At 38.9% G+C, this 16,734-nt stretch overlaps 1 protein-coding gene across 2 annotated transcripts in view; it reads left to right on the top strand.

Annotated features, from left to right (window-relative positions):
• Nucleotides 1–1,293: 1,293 nt before the first annotated feature.
• The window catches only part of CHUK (component of inhibitor of nuclear factor kappa B kinase complex), a 40,712-nt gene continuing 25,271 nt past the window's right edge, over nucleotides 1,294–16,734 (top strand). For both annotated transcript variants that reach the window (XM_068961203.1, XM_068961202.1), the window contains exons 1-9: nucleotides 1,294–1,416; nucleotides 5,689–5,783; nucleotides 7,347–7,461; nucleotides 8,304–8,373; nucleotides 9,198–9,286; nucleotides 10,957–11,046; nucleotides 11,187–11,311; nucleotides 11,477–11,584; nucleotides 12,195–12,330. In XM_068961203.1, coding sequence (XP_068817304.1) covers nucleotides 1,312–1,416; nucleotides 5,689–5,783; nucleotides 7,347–7,461; nucleotides 8,304–8,373; nucleotides 9,198–9,286; nucleotides 10,957–11,046; nucleotides 11,187–11,311; nucleotides 11,477–11,584; nucleotides 12,195–12,330 — 933 coding nt within the window. In that variant the 5' untranslated portion in view covers nucleotides 1,294–1,311. The remainder of the gene's footprint in view (nucleotides 1,417–5,688; nucleotides 5,784–7,346; nucleotides 7,462–8,303; nucleotides 8,374–9,197; nucleotides 9,287–10,956; nucleotides 11,047–11,186; nucleotides 11,312–11,476; nucleotides 11,585–12,194; nucleotides 12,331–16,734) is intronic.

Below are 16,734 nucleotides of genomic sequence, written 5' to 3'. Positions count from 1 at the left end.
AATCAGAATTTTGGATACTACACACAGGTTACTGGTAAACTACGATACAACTTGGTTTGTATCTTACAATGTTCAACATCCTGGCTGCAATATTCAGGGATTTGGGGGACAACAGACATTTACTATAACAATGTCCATTCAGTGCTTTCAAAACAGCAACACTACTGTGGTGCACCTACTGTATCCACCTTAGAAGTCTCAACATGCTACATCTCTAGTGGCAGTCATGTCACAAAACGTTAGCTGAATTCTAAGTTTACAACCCAGGCTGCACAAATGATGGTCCAAGTGCACATAATCTCAAAGGAGGGTCAAATGACCAGGCCTAAGGAAACTCTCACTTAGAGAATTTGATTCCATGCTGATGTACCTTGGAGTGACTGATGAGATCCTCAACTTCCATGAAGCGTACAACACTCAAAGCGAAAATGGGGAGTTGGCGCCCCTATCCTAAGGCAGTCTGCCCCTCGGACGCACTTACTTTTGCACCAATAGCTATCGCAAGCTTGCCTCTGCAGCTCTGCCTTGAGTGTCGGAAACAGTTCCCACAATGAGGAACTACCGTGCTGGCAAACCCACAACTCGAGGTACGCCTGACAGCAAGCTCCGTGAGGATTTTAGGGAAAAGCTCCCGAAGTCAGGCGGCGCATTCTTCACTCCGGAACAGCGTCACATCCTTGAGTTGTTTGGGGTTATAGGCGAGATCCTAGAACAGGTGCATACAAAGTCATTTAAGAGAAGAAAAGTGAATTATGAAGCCTAATGCATCAACGGGCCTGTTAGCGCAGAATTCTTTCTAGTTCTTCGGATTTCGCAATATTTAAATCCTCGGTGGCCTTTACCAGTGGCACCTCAGTGGGTGGTGGGGCTGGAAAAAAGGTCTGAAATAAGGTGAAGCGTAGACAGGGGTAGGGACAACCTTAAGTTTAGAAAAGACGAATACGGCGAAGTTTGGAAAGTGATTTTAAAGGAATGGTTTGGAGAGCTTATATTTTTGAAGATTGGGAAAACACGTGGGTTTTCTCAGCTACGAAAATGCCTAGGGAACTTTTCGAGAGAGGGGATTGAAAGTACCCATCCCTGGCGTGCTGCGATTCATGGGGTCGCAAAGAGTCGGCACGACTGAGCAACTGAACTGAACTGAACTGATCCTCCCCGTTTCGCCGGCGGGGCTCGGGGCGGGCTTTTTTGCTGCCGCGCTTACCGGATATGACGCTTGCCTCTCGCGAGAAGAAAGACGCGCGAGCCTCTGCGGCCCGGAACCGGCCTCGAAACAGTGGCGGAGCTTCAGGCCGCTCGCCCTCCCGCCCCATGGAGCGGCCCCCGGGGCTGCGGCCGGGCGCGGGCGGGCCCTGGGAGATGCGGGAGCGGCTGGGCACCGGCGGCTTCGGGAACGTCTGCCTGTATCAACATCGGGTGAGGCGGGGCGCGCGAGGGAGCGCCGGTGGGTGTTTGTCAGGGCGCCTGTGGAACACAGTGCCTGTCAGTACGTGAGAGATTGTCGGTGAGACCTTGGGCAGGGTCGTGGGCCAGTGAGCCTCAGTGTGTGTGTGTGTGAGAGAGAGAGAGAGAGAGAGAGGAAAGAGGACGGATTGTATTTGTGAGCCTGGCGATTGAGTCCGAGGTTTATCTGAGGTCCTGGGCAGTGTGTGAGAGAGAGCTATTAGGGAGAACTTTTGTTATGGCTGTCAAGATGTGTTTACCGAGCGTGCTGGTACGTACCTGTCCCTCTGAATATAGAGTCAGGGTGTGGGAGGTACACACATGTCAGAGTGTGTATTGTGAGCACAAGTGAGTGAGAAGATGGGGCTGAAGAAGGGCTGCTTGTTGGAATGTGTGTGTGTTTTTGTGTGTGCTTGCAGGCCTTGTGATGTCTGTAGGGCCTGGAGTAGACAAGGACGGTGTCATAGTGGGTCAGCAGTCAAGCTTTTGGTTTCATTGGGTAGGCTTTGGAATTGGGGATGCGTTCTAAGTAGGGAACAGCTGGTGAAAATAATCGTGAATTCACAAGAGGAGGAGATAGAATGAGGGTGAGGTTCTCTAGCAGGTGGAAGACAGTTAACATTAGCCTCGGAAATTGTGCTTCGATTTAACTGAAAATAACTAAAATTATTTAACCATTGTAGTAGCATCTAAAGATCATGTGTGAGCCAATCTTTTCATATACCAATAGAAGCTATGAACCTTTTCCCCAGACAGATGCACACACATACAGCCTTATGCATTGCCATTTGAGGGGGTCCATGCTCTTTTGAGGGCTTCCCAGGTGGTGCTGGTGGTAAAGAATGTGCCTGCCAATGCAGGAGACAGAAGAGACAAGCTTTGACCACTGGGTCAGAAAAATCCCTTGGAGGAGGAAATGGCAACCCACTCCAGTGTTCTTGCCTGGAGAATCCCATGGACAGAGGAGCCTAGTGGGCTACAGTCCATAGGGTGGCAAAGAGTTGGACACAACTGAAGAGACTTAGCACAGCACATGTTCTCTTGAAGGACATTCTCAGACCCATTAGCTTTATAGACCCTGGAACAATATTCCCTGCAGTATAGCTTTTATTTTATCACATGTAAAATAGTTACAATAGTATATATACATCATGAGTCTGAGAGTTAAATAAGATGTTTATAAGTGCCACACCCATGGTAAGCTCTCAGAAGTTAGCTCCTGCTGCTGCTATGTTGTTGCTGTTGTCATCATCTTCATCATCATTAACTGATGTTAAAAAAAGGAAATGTCAAGATAAAAGTGGTGTTCTTGAAGATTTTTTGTAAAAGGTAAATCTTTGTGGAAAAACATATAAGACAAGATGAACAGTTAAGCTGTTACTAAAATGTATTGGCCTATGACCTAAGAAGTGGATTCAAGACGGGGAATCATGATTTGCTGTCCTAAGAAGTATGGATGTGAGTAGAGTGCTCACAGCATAGGGAGGGAGGTAAGGTAGAGGGAGTCTGCCTGGGAGGATTAGGTTTGTTTGTGTGGCAGTTACAATGACAAACATCACTGATATAACAGGAAATTTTGTGAAGCATGTTTCTAGTAGAGCATAGAGGGAGAAAGGAAGGTGAAGGACCAGGCATTAAGTACTTTGACAGCCAGACAAGTAGTAAATTTAATAATTTTCACCATCAGACACAAGGAATTCAAAGAGTAAAGAGAAGGGGCCAAGTACTTCCAGCAGAATGTTGCCTGTGGCTTTGTTATCAATCAACCTGCCCGTCAGTCTGGTCATAAGAAAAAGAAGTTTGCATGCTCACATGCTTATGTGACTGCTTTGCTTGGTCCCTGGCTGGGGATGAATGAATACATCAAATTTTAAAAAAAATTGTGATGGAGTATATATAACATAAAACTTGACATTTTAATCATTTTAAAGTGTACTGTTTAGTGACATTGTGTGTTTACATTGTTGTGCAACAGCCATCACCATCTATTTCCAGAATTTTTTCATCTTCCCAAATTGAAACTCTGTACCCTTTAAACAATGAAAGAAAGAGCAAGTGTTAGTTGCTCAGTCCTGTCTGACTCATTGTGATCCCACGGACTGTAGCTTGCCAGGCTCCTCTGTCCATGGAATTCTCCAGGCAAGAATACTGGAGTGGATTGCCATTCCCTTCTCCAGGGGATCTTCCCAACCCAGGGATTGAACCTGCGTCTCCTACATTACAGGCATATTCTTTACTATCTGAGCCTCCAGGGCATTGGTCTTTAAACAATAATTCCTCTCTAATTTTCTCCTCCCCAAAACCAGAGATGTGTCTTTGGAATTCATCACTGTTTAAATGGAAGAGATTTAGCTTCCTCTGGAATCTTAGAAATCTCTTGGAAACTTTCCAGATGTTTACAGTGGCCCTTCCCCAGAACTGGGACCTTTGACAACTGAGTCTGTAGTGAGAAGAGAATACTCTGTGGTAAGACTTGGAAACAGTATCATTACTTTTCCAATTAGAACTTTGAGTTTGGCTTTCAAATCCTTGTGTTTTGGTGGAAGCCACATCTCAATATTTCATCTACCCCTCTTAAATCACAACGAGAAAGAGAAAAGGATGTGAGATGGTTTATTTAACTGATTATTGGGTAGCTGACAGCTGATGGTACCAGAATCAACAAAAACAGTATTTTCTGCGCTCAAAGAATTTCAAGTCTAGTGAGAGAAGTAGACACAGAAACACCTTAAGTACAATGTGGTGACCTGTATAGTGAAGGTATTTGTCGAGTGAGGTCGAAGCATGGTGAAATAACCAAGAACTCTTCCTAGGACATAAGGTGGCAGTTCTCACAATGTGTTTGGAAAAACTAATCTTGTAAAATGCTTTGAAAAAAGGATACTGTGGTCAGTACATTTTATAAATGCTGCATATAATATTTCGTCATTTGCAAAGTCATAACCCACAATAGCGTATTAAAAGCTCTGTGAAGTCCTATAGTAAAGAAACTAATAGAAACTAATTTAGCTTAGCATGTTCCCATTTTTTATTGTGGTAAAATGTGCATAACATTTGCCATTTAGCCACCTTTAGGTGTACAGTTCTGTGGCATTAAGTACATTCACATTTTGTGCAGCCATCACCACCATTCATCTCCTGCATATTACTATTACCTTTTTTTTTTAAGCACCGAACTCTTCTTTTTTTGTTTTGCTGGACATGTATAAACTTTCCACAGAGCATTCTCTGTGAAAAGTGAGGAAGGCCTTCAGAGAGTAGCTGAAATATAAACTGAGAGGTTGAAGGATCCTTTAGGATGAAATCTTTTTGAAATAGATAGTTTTCTGCCTTACTCATATGAGAATTTAGGACTTAATGTTGTTCATGGTTGTACCAGATTGACTCCATAGTGATAACGTACACGGGACCTAGCAGCAGCTCAGTATCTGCTCATAACGAGAGGTTGAAGGGAGGGAGGACCCCGGTTAGGTTGGATTGTAGTCTGGCCTCATTCCTCACTCTCTCTCTGTACATCAGTTATCTTATTTCTTGCTGTCCCCCATTTCAGACCATCCAGTAAAAGTTATGTCTTGCTTCCTGTTCGTGGGCTGCATTATTACTGTTGCCAGAATGTGATGAGGTCTGGCTACTTCCTGTAATGTGCATCAGGTTGGGTTTAATTTCAGTTAGAACTGGCTAAATTACTAGTCATAGAGGCAAGATCTGTTAGGTCTGTTTTCTAGACATGGAAACATACAACCATTGTTAGGAGTTTTTTAATGTCATTTGAAATGCAAAAATTAGGAAATAGTTTTAGAGTTTTTTGTATTAGATTTGGTCATATTAAAACTATTTCTTACTGTTGAGGCAGGGAGCCCTGAATCATTCTCTGCATTCTAGTTATGCTGGAACCTGGGACCCTTTTTAGCTACCTTGACTAAATTCAGAAAGGGGTTGTTGGGGAGACAGTCTTTTTATATTCTAGCAGCATGTATAAGATGGTGTTCTGAAGACATTTGTTACAGGATCAGCCTCAGTAACTTTTTGCTTGTGTGCTTTGGTGTTTGAAGGTCAGTTTAAAAACATTAGTTTATTCTCATGGCTTACTTGGCAGAAGCATTGACTCAAGAGAACTGTGGATAAATATGTTTAATTAGTAAAGCTAAAAGAGTTTTGTTTTCCCAAGTTGGCATTTCTTTGATAGCAAGTAAATCTGCACAAGAACCTAATTTATAATCTTATGTTGACTTTCTATTTTGGCAGGAACTTGATCTCAAAATAGCAATTAAGTCTTGTCGCCTAGAGCTAAGTACCAAAAACAGAGAACGGTGGTGCCATGAAATCCAGATCATGAAGAAGTAAGTGTACTTGATGACTTAAGTTTCCCCAGTTTTGCATCCCAGCCAGATGTCATCATAGGGAAGGAGGCTAGGAATCCATTCTTCTTAGGATCTTTTAAGGAACATATTTTTCTCTTTCTCATTAAATTTGTGTGTTTTATTTCAAATAATAACATCACATCATGCTTAAGTAGGTTTTGTTTAAATAGTTATCTAGGTAATGATAGTATAATATTGAAGAAAAACAAAAAGCCCTTCAGGGAACTTGGGGTTTTTTAGAGCATGAGCCACCATTTCCTTGCATGGCCCTGCTTGTAAACCTTTCTCTGCTCCAAAAACATAAAATGTCAGCTAGGTATTATCAGACTCAGCTTTCTGAGGGCAGAATCTGTTTCTTTTGGGTCTCAGGCAGTGCTTATCTGTTATACTTTATAGTTAAATAGCAATCACTACTTTCATTAAAAAAATATTTTTACTCTCACCTACTTTTGTTAAACATTGTATCTATTGCTTTGTAAAAAATTATCCTTAAGCTTAGTGGGTTAAAACAACAGAAGTTTGGTATCTCACACTTTCTGTGGTTTAGGAATTTGGGAGTGACTTATGTGGTTTTGACTTAAGAGATGCCTCCTGAAACATCTCAAAATGTTGACTGGGGCTGCAGTTATCCAAAGGCTTGAGTGGGGCTGGAGTATCCACTCCAAAGCTCATTTAGTGTCTGTTGGCTAGAGGCATCGGCTCCCCACCACATGTGCCTCTCTCTCCATAGGGAAATTTGAATGTCTTTATAACATAGCAGCTAACTTTCCCCAAAGTCAGTGATCTGAGAGAGAGAGAGAGAGACCAGGCAGACATATTTTTATGATCTTCCTTCAGAAGCTACACTCTATCCTTTCCAAATAATTTCTATTTGTTAGAAATCAGTCACTAAATACAGCCTCTACTTCAGGGAAAGAGAATTAAGCTTTTGAAGGGAGAAGTGGCTATGTTTTAAAACCTCCACAGGTAGAGTGCTAATAAGGGCTTACCCATGTTCCAGTTGTCACAGCAACCCTGTGTCTCGTTACTAAAGAAAAAGTTGAAGCTTATAGAGTCATACAACTGATAGGTAATAGAGTCTGGAGTTGAAATAAGCACTTTCTGACTTCAGTGTTCTCAATGCATTTTAATGGTTCTCAAACTTGGCTGTGTGGCAGAATCACTAGAAAAACTTTTTAACAATACAAATCCTCAGACTCTACACATGGAAATTCTGTTTCTTTAGGTCCTTGGGCCCTGGGAATCTATTCCAGTTTAGAGACCGTTGTGTGATGATGATGGTGATTTGATATATTACTAAGTTTAAAAAAAGATGTTAGGAAACAATATATAATATGACTCAATATTTATTGAAAAACATGTATTTGTACACAAATTAAAATTTTTTAAACAAGTATCAATTTTTAATTATACAAATGAGAAATTAGAATATTATAAATAAAGTCAGTCTTTCGTCTCACTGCCCCCAATTAACTACTATTTCAAACTCAGTCCCTTTTCACTGGAAACAAATCTTTTAATATAATGCTTTCCCCTTGTTAGGTTGAACCACGCCAATGTTGTAAAGGCCTGTGACGTTCCTGAGGAATTGAATTTTTTGATTAACGATGTGCCTCTTCTAGCAATGGAATATTGTTCTGGAGGAGATCTCCGGAAGGTAGTGTGGATGTTTTGAGATGATGAGATAGTAACACGAACTCTAGCAGTCTTTGAATCCCACTCAGTACAATAATCTAGAGTAAGAGTCAGTAGACTATGGCTTGTTATCTGTTTTTGTGGCTGCTTTCTTAAAATAGTAGCAGAGTTGAGTAGTGGTGCCAGAGATTGCATGACTTGCAAAGCCTAAAGAACTTACTCTCTGGCCCTTTACAGGTAATGTTTGCTGACCCCTGCTTTAGAACATGAATATTTTTGTTGGTGGTAGTGGTGTTTCAGGATGGGACTATATTGATGGTTTTAGATCACAATATCAATGTTTAAAGTGTTTATGGCAAATCTTTCTTTCCCATCTCATTTTAAATCTACCAGTTGTTGTTGTTCAGTTGCTAAGTCATGTCCAACTCTTTTGTGACCCCATGAGCTGTCCATAGGATTTACCCAGGCAAGAATACTAGAATAAGTTGCCATTTCCTTCTCCAGGAGGTCATCCCCATCCAGTAATCATAATCAAACCCATGGCTCCTGCTGTGCCACCTTGGAAGCTCTTTTTATATATTTAAAATGGCTATTATTTTAAATATCATATGACTATTTTTATATATTTATCTGTGCGATTTTTCAACCTTGTAAAATTTCAAATACCTTCTCCCATTATTTTTACTTGTATAAATTTTGCCATGAAATTTACATGCCCTCTGTGTGGATTTGGTGATTTTTCCCCCTTATATTTTCTTAATCATGACTAATTTTCTTATTCTCTCAAAGTATAATGGTTAATGTATCAGTATTACTGCCCAGCAATATTGGCAATATACATTTTTAGATTTTTTTTTCCTTTAGCTACTCAACAAACCAGAAAATTGCTGTGGACTTAAAGAAAGCCAGATACTTTCTTTACTGAGTGATATAGGTATGTAATCAGTATGAAAATTCCATCATAATTTAATGCCCATTTGGTCTGTAAGAGCCTGTATACTGCTTAGAAATTAGAATTGTTGATAAACTATACAAAGCATAGGTTTTTAAGTATAAGGAATTTTTTATCTTTAAGAAATTATCAGAAAAATTTAAGTATTACTGTTGATGCTAATTTAAAACTAGTATTTTTGTTTTTTATTTTTTGTGTTGTCTGTGTCCATTTGACTAACAGATATTCTAGTTGACAAAAAAAAAAGGGTGTGAAATGATCTTATTCATTCCTTCCTCCCTGATTAACATAGTAAATTTATTTACCAGGGACATTGCTTCTCATAGGCATAAGTAGTCTTAAGGTGAAATCTCTTTTTAATCAGAATTATTCCTGAAAAATTTCTAAAATAACCAGGACATAGGCCCTTGGAGAGAGCTCAGAAGGCCAGATTATGTTTCTCTATATATTTTGATTTTGTTTCTTTTCTTAGGTTATGGAGGCCAAAGTCTAGTTGAAGAGGTTGAGTTAGGTCAGAAGGAAAGGCTCCAATGATAATACAGGGATTTTTTTCAATTGCTTGTTCCATTTCTTTTTAATATTAAATTTCATATGTTAAATGGGAACATATTGTAATTCTGCTGTCTGATTAATGTTACCCTATTTTTGTGGAGAAAATTTGAGTGTCTATGAAATCATCAATCATGTAGTTATGATGGTCCATATAAAACTGAGCATTAGACCAGATCTGTACAAAATGTGAGTTGAATTTTTTTTTATTTCAGTGTTTTTTTATTACCTCAAAATACATTTTAAACTTTATTTAGGATCTGGGATCCGATATTTGCACGAAAACAAAATTATACATCGTGATCTAAAACCTGAAAACATAGTTCTTCAGGATGTTGGTGGAAAGGTAGGTAAAACTTGAAGAAATGTTCTGTGCTAATTGAATAGAGTCTCCATGATGTCGTTAGTCTTTGAGGTTTGGTGCCCATCATAGCATTCTGTGCTTCTTTATCCCAGCCCTCACTATACTGAACTGTGGTTTTTTGTTTGTCTGTCTCCTCTGCTAACATAATAGTTCCATTAGAGAAGGAGCTACATCTGTCTTGTTCATTTCATTTTTCCAGCACAGTATCTAGCAGAGCTAGTAGGCAGTAAGTAATTTCTTAATTTGGATGTTATGAAGTACATCCAAAAAACATCCTTGGTCTTCTTTAAGGAAAAAAAAATATGTTTAAAGTATGTTTTCATATTTAAGAAAAACAAAACAAAGTCATTCTCCTCCCCCAAAGTCCTAAGTTTATTATTAATTAAAATTCAAAACCTTGATTTCTCAGATTCCTGAAAGAGTCATCTTGAGAAGAACTAGAAACTGTGAATTAATTCTTGGAATATTTATTTTTATCAAAGTGATTTGAGCAGTTTTCTTGCTTTTAGTGCCCAAATTCCATTCCAATAAAGACATAAAGCCAAGAATGTGAACTTTGAATTGGATTGTATGGCCTTAGGTAGTGAAGATAATGATCAGTTGGAAGTGATGAAACCTTGGTGCTTCTTCTCTTAGGAACCTTTTGTGTATGCTTTGCGGCGGCTACTCGCTTTTTGTTTGTGTGTGTATCCTGAGACTTCAGGATGTTCTTGAAGTTAGATGGGTGTTTACTCACGTTGATCCACTCTAAGACGGTATGATGCTTCTTATAAGTTTGGAAGTCACCCTGCCTGTGCCTTCCAGTTTAATGGATCAAGCTTATTCTGAATATACCAAAATAAAAATTAATAGCCAGTCTATATCAGCATATTAAAAAGCAGAGACATTACTTTGACAATAAAAGTCTGTCTAGTCTAAGCTATGGTTTTTCCAGTAGTAATGTATGGATGTGAGAGTTGGACTATAAAGAAAACTGAGTATCAAAGAATTGATGCCTTTTGAATGGTGGTGTTGGAGACGTCTCTTGAGGGTCCTTTGGACTGCAAGAAGATCAAACCAGTCAATCCTAAAGGAAATCAATCCTGAATATTCATTGGAAGGACTGATGCTGTACCTCCAATCCTTTGGCCACCTGATGCGAAGGACTAACTCATTGGAAAAGACCCTGATGCTGGGAAAGATTGAAGGCAGGAAGAGAAGGAGATGACAGGATGAGATGATTGGATGGCATCCCAACTCATGTCTATCAGACATGAGTTTGAGCAAGCTCCGGGAGTTGGTGATGGACAGGGAAGGCTGGTGTGCTGTAGTCCATGGGGTCACAAAGTGTTGGACATGACTGAGCAACTAAACTGAACTGATTTAGTTTTTTACTATATGTCAGACACTGTTAAATTATTTTCATTATCATTGAATCCTAATAGCAATCCTGTGAAGTGGGGATTGTTAGGAATATCATTATATAGGAAACAGAGGAATAACTTGATCAAGGTCACATAACTATTTATCTACGTGGTGGAGCTTAGGCTTGAAACGTGTTTGTCCTATTCCAGAGCCATGTTCTTCACCACCTCCCTCTCCAGAGCATTACAAGGACTTTGTTCCCTTTCCTTTTCAAGTTCCTCAGCCATTTAATACTTACTGTTTTGCAGATTATGCATAAAATAATTGATTTGGGATATGCCAAAGATGTTGATCAAGGAAGTCTTTGTACATCTTTTGTGGGAACTTTGCAGTATCTGGTAAGACACATATTGTTTCTTTGAATTTAAGTGTACAGGATTACTCTTATTTCTTAAGGTTGTGAATGTAATAGTTCAAGACTCAAGTAGCTTTTCTCTTACAGTGTTGATGTTTAAAGCATTTTTTTTTTCTTTTTAAGGCCCCAGAGCTCTTTGAGAATAAGCCTTATACAGCCACTGTTGATTATTGGAGCTTTGGGACCATGGTGTTTGAATGTATTGCTGGATATAGGCCTTTTTTGCATCATCTGCAGCCATTTACCTGGTAAGAAGTGAGAGGGAACTTTGGTATGCTTAACGGGAGTGAAATTTTCAGTACCCTTCTGGCCACCTTTCTTTAAATGGTATAATTACTTTTTAACACAACTGAATAAAATTAAAAGGCAAAAATGTCTCAGGTTGTCAGCTGAAGTAGCTTTTGTTTTTATAGGCATGAGAAGATTAAGAAGAAGGATCCAAAGTGTATATTTGCATGTGAAGAAATGACAGGAGAAGTTCGGTTTAGTAGCCATTTACCTCAACCAAATAGCCTTTGTAGGTATGTATATTTTAGTTGAGGAAGTTTGTCTCATTTTCTTCAGGGATGTCAAAGAACAGTAAAGTTGTTGTCTGCTTCAAGTAGCATTATCCACTGGAACTTTCTGTAATGATGGAAATTTTTATATGAATGCTGGCCACATGAGTCTTTCTGAGCACTTGAAAGGTGGGTGATAAGACTGAAGAACTGAATTTCAAATTTATTTAATTTTAATTAACTTAAGTAGAAATGCAAATAGCCACTTGTGACTAGTGGCATCCATATGGACAGCACCAGTCTAGTGGAAATAAGAACTGCCATTCAACTGATTGGCTTAGGTGCTAAGAACACTCTTAGAATACTGTGATGAATGGGTTCCTTAGGAAATGGGACTGAATTCACCCATTGGAGTTGCCCATAACTAACTTTCACATATGGGTTTGGGATTTTTTTTTTTAGTGGAAAAAAGTTTGTCACCTGTCATTTCATCAGTTATTTGGAAATAAGATATAATATCATACAAATAATGACAAAGGATATGGACAACCTATACAACCACTTTTTTTTTTTAACAAAACTAAAAGAAAATTGGCGTATAATGATTTTTATCCTATTTTTGTATGTTTTCTAGTTTAATAGTAGAACCCATGGAAAACTGGCTGCAGTTGATGCTAAACTGGGATCCTCAGCAGAGAGGAGGACCTGTTGATCTTACTTTGAAGCAGCCAAGATGTTTTGTATTAATGGATCACATTCTGAATTTGAAGGTTAGTTTGAATGGGGTCTACTTAATAAGACTTGCATTGAAGTTAACAAACTGATTGGAGAATGGACATAAATATATTTTAATAGTACATTTCTATTTCTTTAGTAAGCTTTCTCAGTTTTACTTCTAAGTGGTCTTATTGATCACTCCTTTGAAGTATCTTTTGGATTTTCCCCCTCTCTCATATTGGTACCATTTCACCTCATTCATTTAGGTCTAATCATATTGGATTTGTTTTGGTGAGGAAGGTTCCTACCTGGCTTTTTGCCTCTATACTTCCTTTCCATCCTACAGTCCGTATTGCATGAACTGCCTATTTTATTTTTTGAAAAGGCTTTTTGATTCTCCAGTCCAAGAAACTAACAGTTTTTTCTTGCCTACCAAATCAAGTCTACTGGGTTTGTGGGGGTTTTCTTCATTTAGGTCTACCTCATCCAAGTGCTTGTTTCATTTCTCTTACCCTTTACTTCACTTAGGACCAGCTTGTCATTGCACCTAATGCCATCAAGCCCATTATCCATTTTTGTGTTGACAGATGCTGTTCTTCTGCCCAGGCTGATATCTATCTCTCTATATCCCCTCACCTATACTGACACATATTCAACTCTCCTTTTCTCCAAACTGTGTCTACCTCACAATGTGTCATTTAACCATTTTTATTATATTCTCTAGTTGTTTCTCATCTTCCATTCATGCCTCTCCACATAGATTGTCTTCTTTAATGCTGAGACTGTTTTTCTTACTTTTATTAGCAGTCATCTATCCGACCATCACAGTGTTCCTATGCTGGCATTCTGTCCAAAGCTGGACACGTACCAGATTCTCAGTAAATATCCATTGATATGAACGAGAGGTTCTATTATGCTGTATATGTAGAAACCACTCATCTGTGGTCTTTTCATATTTGTTGATTACTTGTGGTAGATAGTGTTTCTAAAATGTAAATGAGAAAGTAGTAGTAATGTCAGGTTTTACTCTTACCTTGATATACTTCATTAAATAGGAACTTGGTGTTGATGTCCTTCTTGGCTCACATTGAAAAGACAGCTTGTGTCATGATTTGGTTTTCTTCTACTGTGCCAAGGAGTAAATCATCCCCCAGCATGTTAGACAAGCAGGACTTGGTGACACCTTTTAGTTCTTTGTTGGTTTCAAAAATTTTTGTTTTTTTTCTCATATTTTTCAGTCTTTTCATGGTAACCATAACATCATTTCTACTTGTAAGGAGTCTATGAGCATGTGCTTGTTTTACAGAGCACGAGTAAGGACGACTCCTTATGTGTTTTGTGTTCTATAGACTTTAGTTCAGTTTGTAGCACTGAACTGTATATCTGTGAATCTAGGCAAAATATATATATATATATATATATATATTTATATTTATTTGTAGTTTAGGTATGTGAATGTGAAGTCGCTCAGTTGTGTCCGACTCTTTGCGACCCTATGGACTGTAGCCTACCAGGCTCCTCTGTTCATGGGATTTTCCAGGCAATAGTACTGGAGTGGATTGCCATTTCCTTCTCCAAGGAATCTTCCCGACCCAGGGATCGAACCCGAGTCTCCCACATCGTAAACAGACGCTTTACCATCTGCAATCTCAGCCAAAAGGCCGAGAAGCAGTTTAGGTACAGTAACATCTTCTTTAAAGGATCAGTATTAGCGTGAGGTTTCAGAATAAGGGGTGTGTAGGGTACTAGTCATAGTAGTTCAGGGTTGCTTCCCAGACATAATAATAGGACTGAGTTTTGAAGGATAAGGAAGTGTTAATGTGGAGAATGGGTAGGGGGAAAGATTTGCAAGCAGAGGAATGTCATGAGCACAGAAGCATGAACTGCAGAATAGATTGCTATTATTATAGGACATTTTTCTAAGGTGTTTATTATATTGTTAAAGGAGGGAATGACATCTGTTTTATTTTCATTTAAAGAAGAAATCAGCATAGCTAGTGGGAAACTGCTGTGTAACACAGGGAGCTCAGCTTGATGCTCTGTGACGACCTAGAGGGGTGGGGTGGCAGGGAAACTGAAGAGGGACAGGATATATGTGTCCTTATAGCTGATTCACATTGTTATACAGCAGAAACCAACACAGCATGCTAAAGCAATTCTCTTCCAGGTAAAAATGCATTTAAAAAGTAAGCTCATCCCTTATTTCTGGGGGGAAAAAGAAAGAAGAAATCAGTAAAAGAGTTACTGAATTATTTCCTTTCCTTAAGAAAAGTTTGTAGATTCTGATTACATTTTTTCTAAATATTTATTATGAAAAACTTTAAATATGCAAAAAGTTGAAAAAAGTATACTGAACATTCTTTGCCACTTCTTTCATGCCTGTAAGTATAACTATATCCTAAGAGTCTTTACTTAGCTTTCTTTTTTTCTGTATTACTTTTCTTCCTTTTTTTGACAATTTCTTCAGTTATATAACTTTAACTATAAACTGAATATGGATAACTTCCAAGTTTATCTCCTTAGTTGTGATTGTACAGCTCTCTGCCGAGTATTTGTAACTACACTTGGTGGTCCCACTGGCAAGACATAATTCATGAAAAACTGAGCATGTTTGCTCTATTAACTGCTTCTACAGCTTTTCCTCTGCTTCTTACTTGCCCCATCACCCTTCCATCACTTTGGCTGTCTGACTGTTCCATCTCCCTCAATCTGCATATCCATTTATTTTGTACAGTTTATTTTTTGAGTGTTTTACCAATTTTAAACTTGTTAGGTTGTCAGTTTAGAAAGCTTTCCACAGTTCATTTTTGCTTACTGAATAAATTCCAAATGCTTACATTAACATTCAGAATCTGTCTTGGTCTCATTTCATCCTACGCTTTTAGTCTTATCTCCTGTTTTCCCCTAAGGGGGCATCATTTTAGGTACATTTGATTATGCTCATCCCTTTCTACTTCTCTGCCTACTTTGTTGTTTTTTGCCTAGAACTTTTCTTCTTTCGGTCTTTTCTTGTTCTAGTCATTCTTTTCAAAGTTCAACTCAAATAGTACCTCCTTATAGAGTACCCCTTTCCTCCCACCAAAGAATCTTCTTTGAAATCTGCACAATATTTTATATCATTACATACCTATTGCATTTTGCCTTGTCTTTTAGTTCTTTTATTGTGTCTTAATATCTTTTATTTGACTGTTATCCTATAGAGGGCAAGGATCATTAAGTTATTCAGCTTGCATATCCACTACTAGCACAACACACTTAATAGTTTGTACCATAGTAGATACTTATCAGATATTTAAATGAACAAAAGAATTCATTTAGGTTGTATTTCCTCTCCCTTTGTTTTGCTCCCTTCTGTCTTGGCTTTGGTAGTGGGATGCTGTGAGAACCCCATAATAGTTTGAAATATGCCCTCTGTAAAACTAAATGTCCACTTTAGGATTTTCATACTATGTTTCTGCTATTGATCTTAGTGGCCACTGTCACAGGATAAAATCTGCGGAGGCTGGGAAGGAATGGCAGGTCTCAGCTGGTATGCTTGTATTGTAATCCATGTCAACTTGAAAGATTCCCTTCTCTTCCTCTCACCTTTTTTAAACTTGCTGCTGCTAAGTCGCTTCAGTCGTGTCCGAATCGGTGACCCCATAGACGGCAGCCCACCAGGCTCCCCGTCCCTGGGATTCTCCAGGCAAGAACACTGGAGTGGGTTGCCATTTCCTTCTCCAGTGCGTGAAAGTGAAAAGTGAAAGTGAAGTCACTCAGTCGTGTCCGACCCTCAGTGACCCCATGGACTGCAGCCCGCCAGGCTCCTCCGTCCATGGGATTTTCCAGGCAAGAGTACTGGAATGGGGTGCCATTGCCTTACCTAGAAGTTATTGTATACTAAAGGGAAGTTAGTTCTTTACCTCTGTGATAAACATTTGTGTCATCGATACTTCTAATCATTTGCATCCACTAGTCAGTGTAAGGCACTGGGAAAACATAGGTATTAATTTTGTATGGCTTATCCAAGGGCAGTAGAAGGACAAAGATTCAAAATTAGATTGTGTTCAGAAGACTGACCTCTAACTCTGTAACTATCCTTGGTTACCTCAGTAGAGCCCTGCCTGACTCAGTCTCACACTTAGTTGGCCTGTATCTGGCTACTTTCAGTAGGACTTTTAAGTGAGAAGTTCTCAGAGCTCTGGTTTCTGTTTTGCCAAAAAGGAGAGTAGAAGAGCTGATTAACAAGATGTTATGTGAAAGCAGTTAGCTTGTGGCTGGCATCTATTAGGCAGTTCATAAATGTTTCCTTCTAGGTCAGTGATACCTTTCTCAAAAGTAAGTGTTGCTTATTTAAATTGGAGTTTTTCTTTCTTGATTTGATACATCCCTAGAATTTTCACATTTAATTCCTGGGAACTAACATCTGTTGCAGTAGAAAAGTAAATTCTACTCTTTAGTTTTCAGAATGTCATAAT

This window comes from Capricornis sumatraensis, chromosome 23 (genome assembly GCF_032405125.1).
Source record: "Capricornis sumatraensis isolate serow.1 chromosome 23, serow.2, whole genome shotgun sequence".
Classification (NCBI taxonomy): Eukaryota; Metazoa; Chordata; class Mammalia; order Artiodactyla; family Bovidae; genus Capricornis; species Capricornis sumatraensis.
Note: the sequence above shows the minus strand (reverse complement) of the source record. Positions and strands in the feature narration are given on the sequence as shown.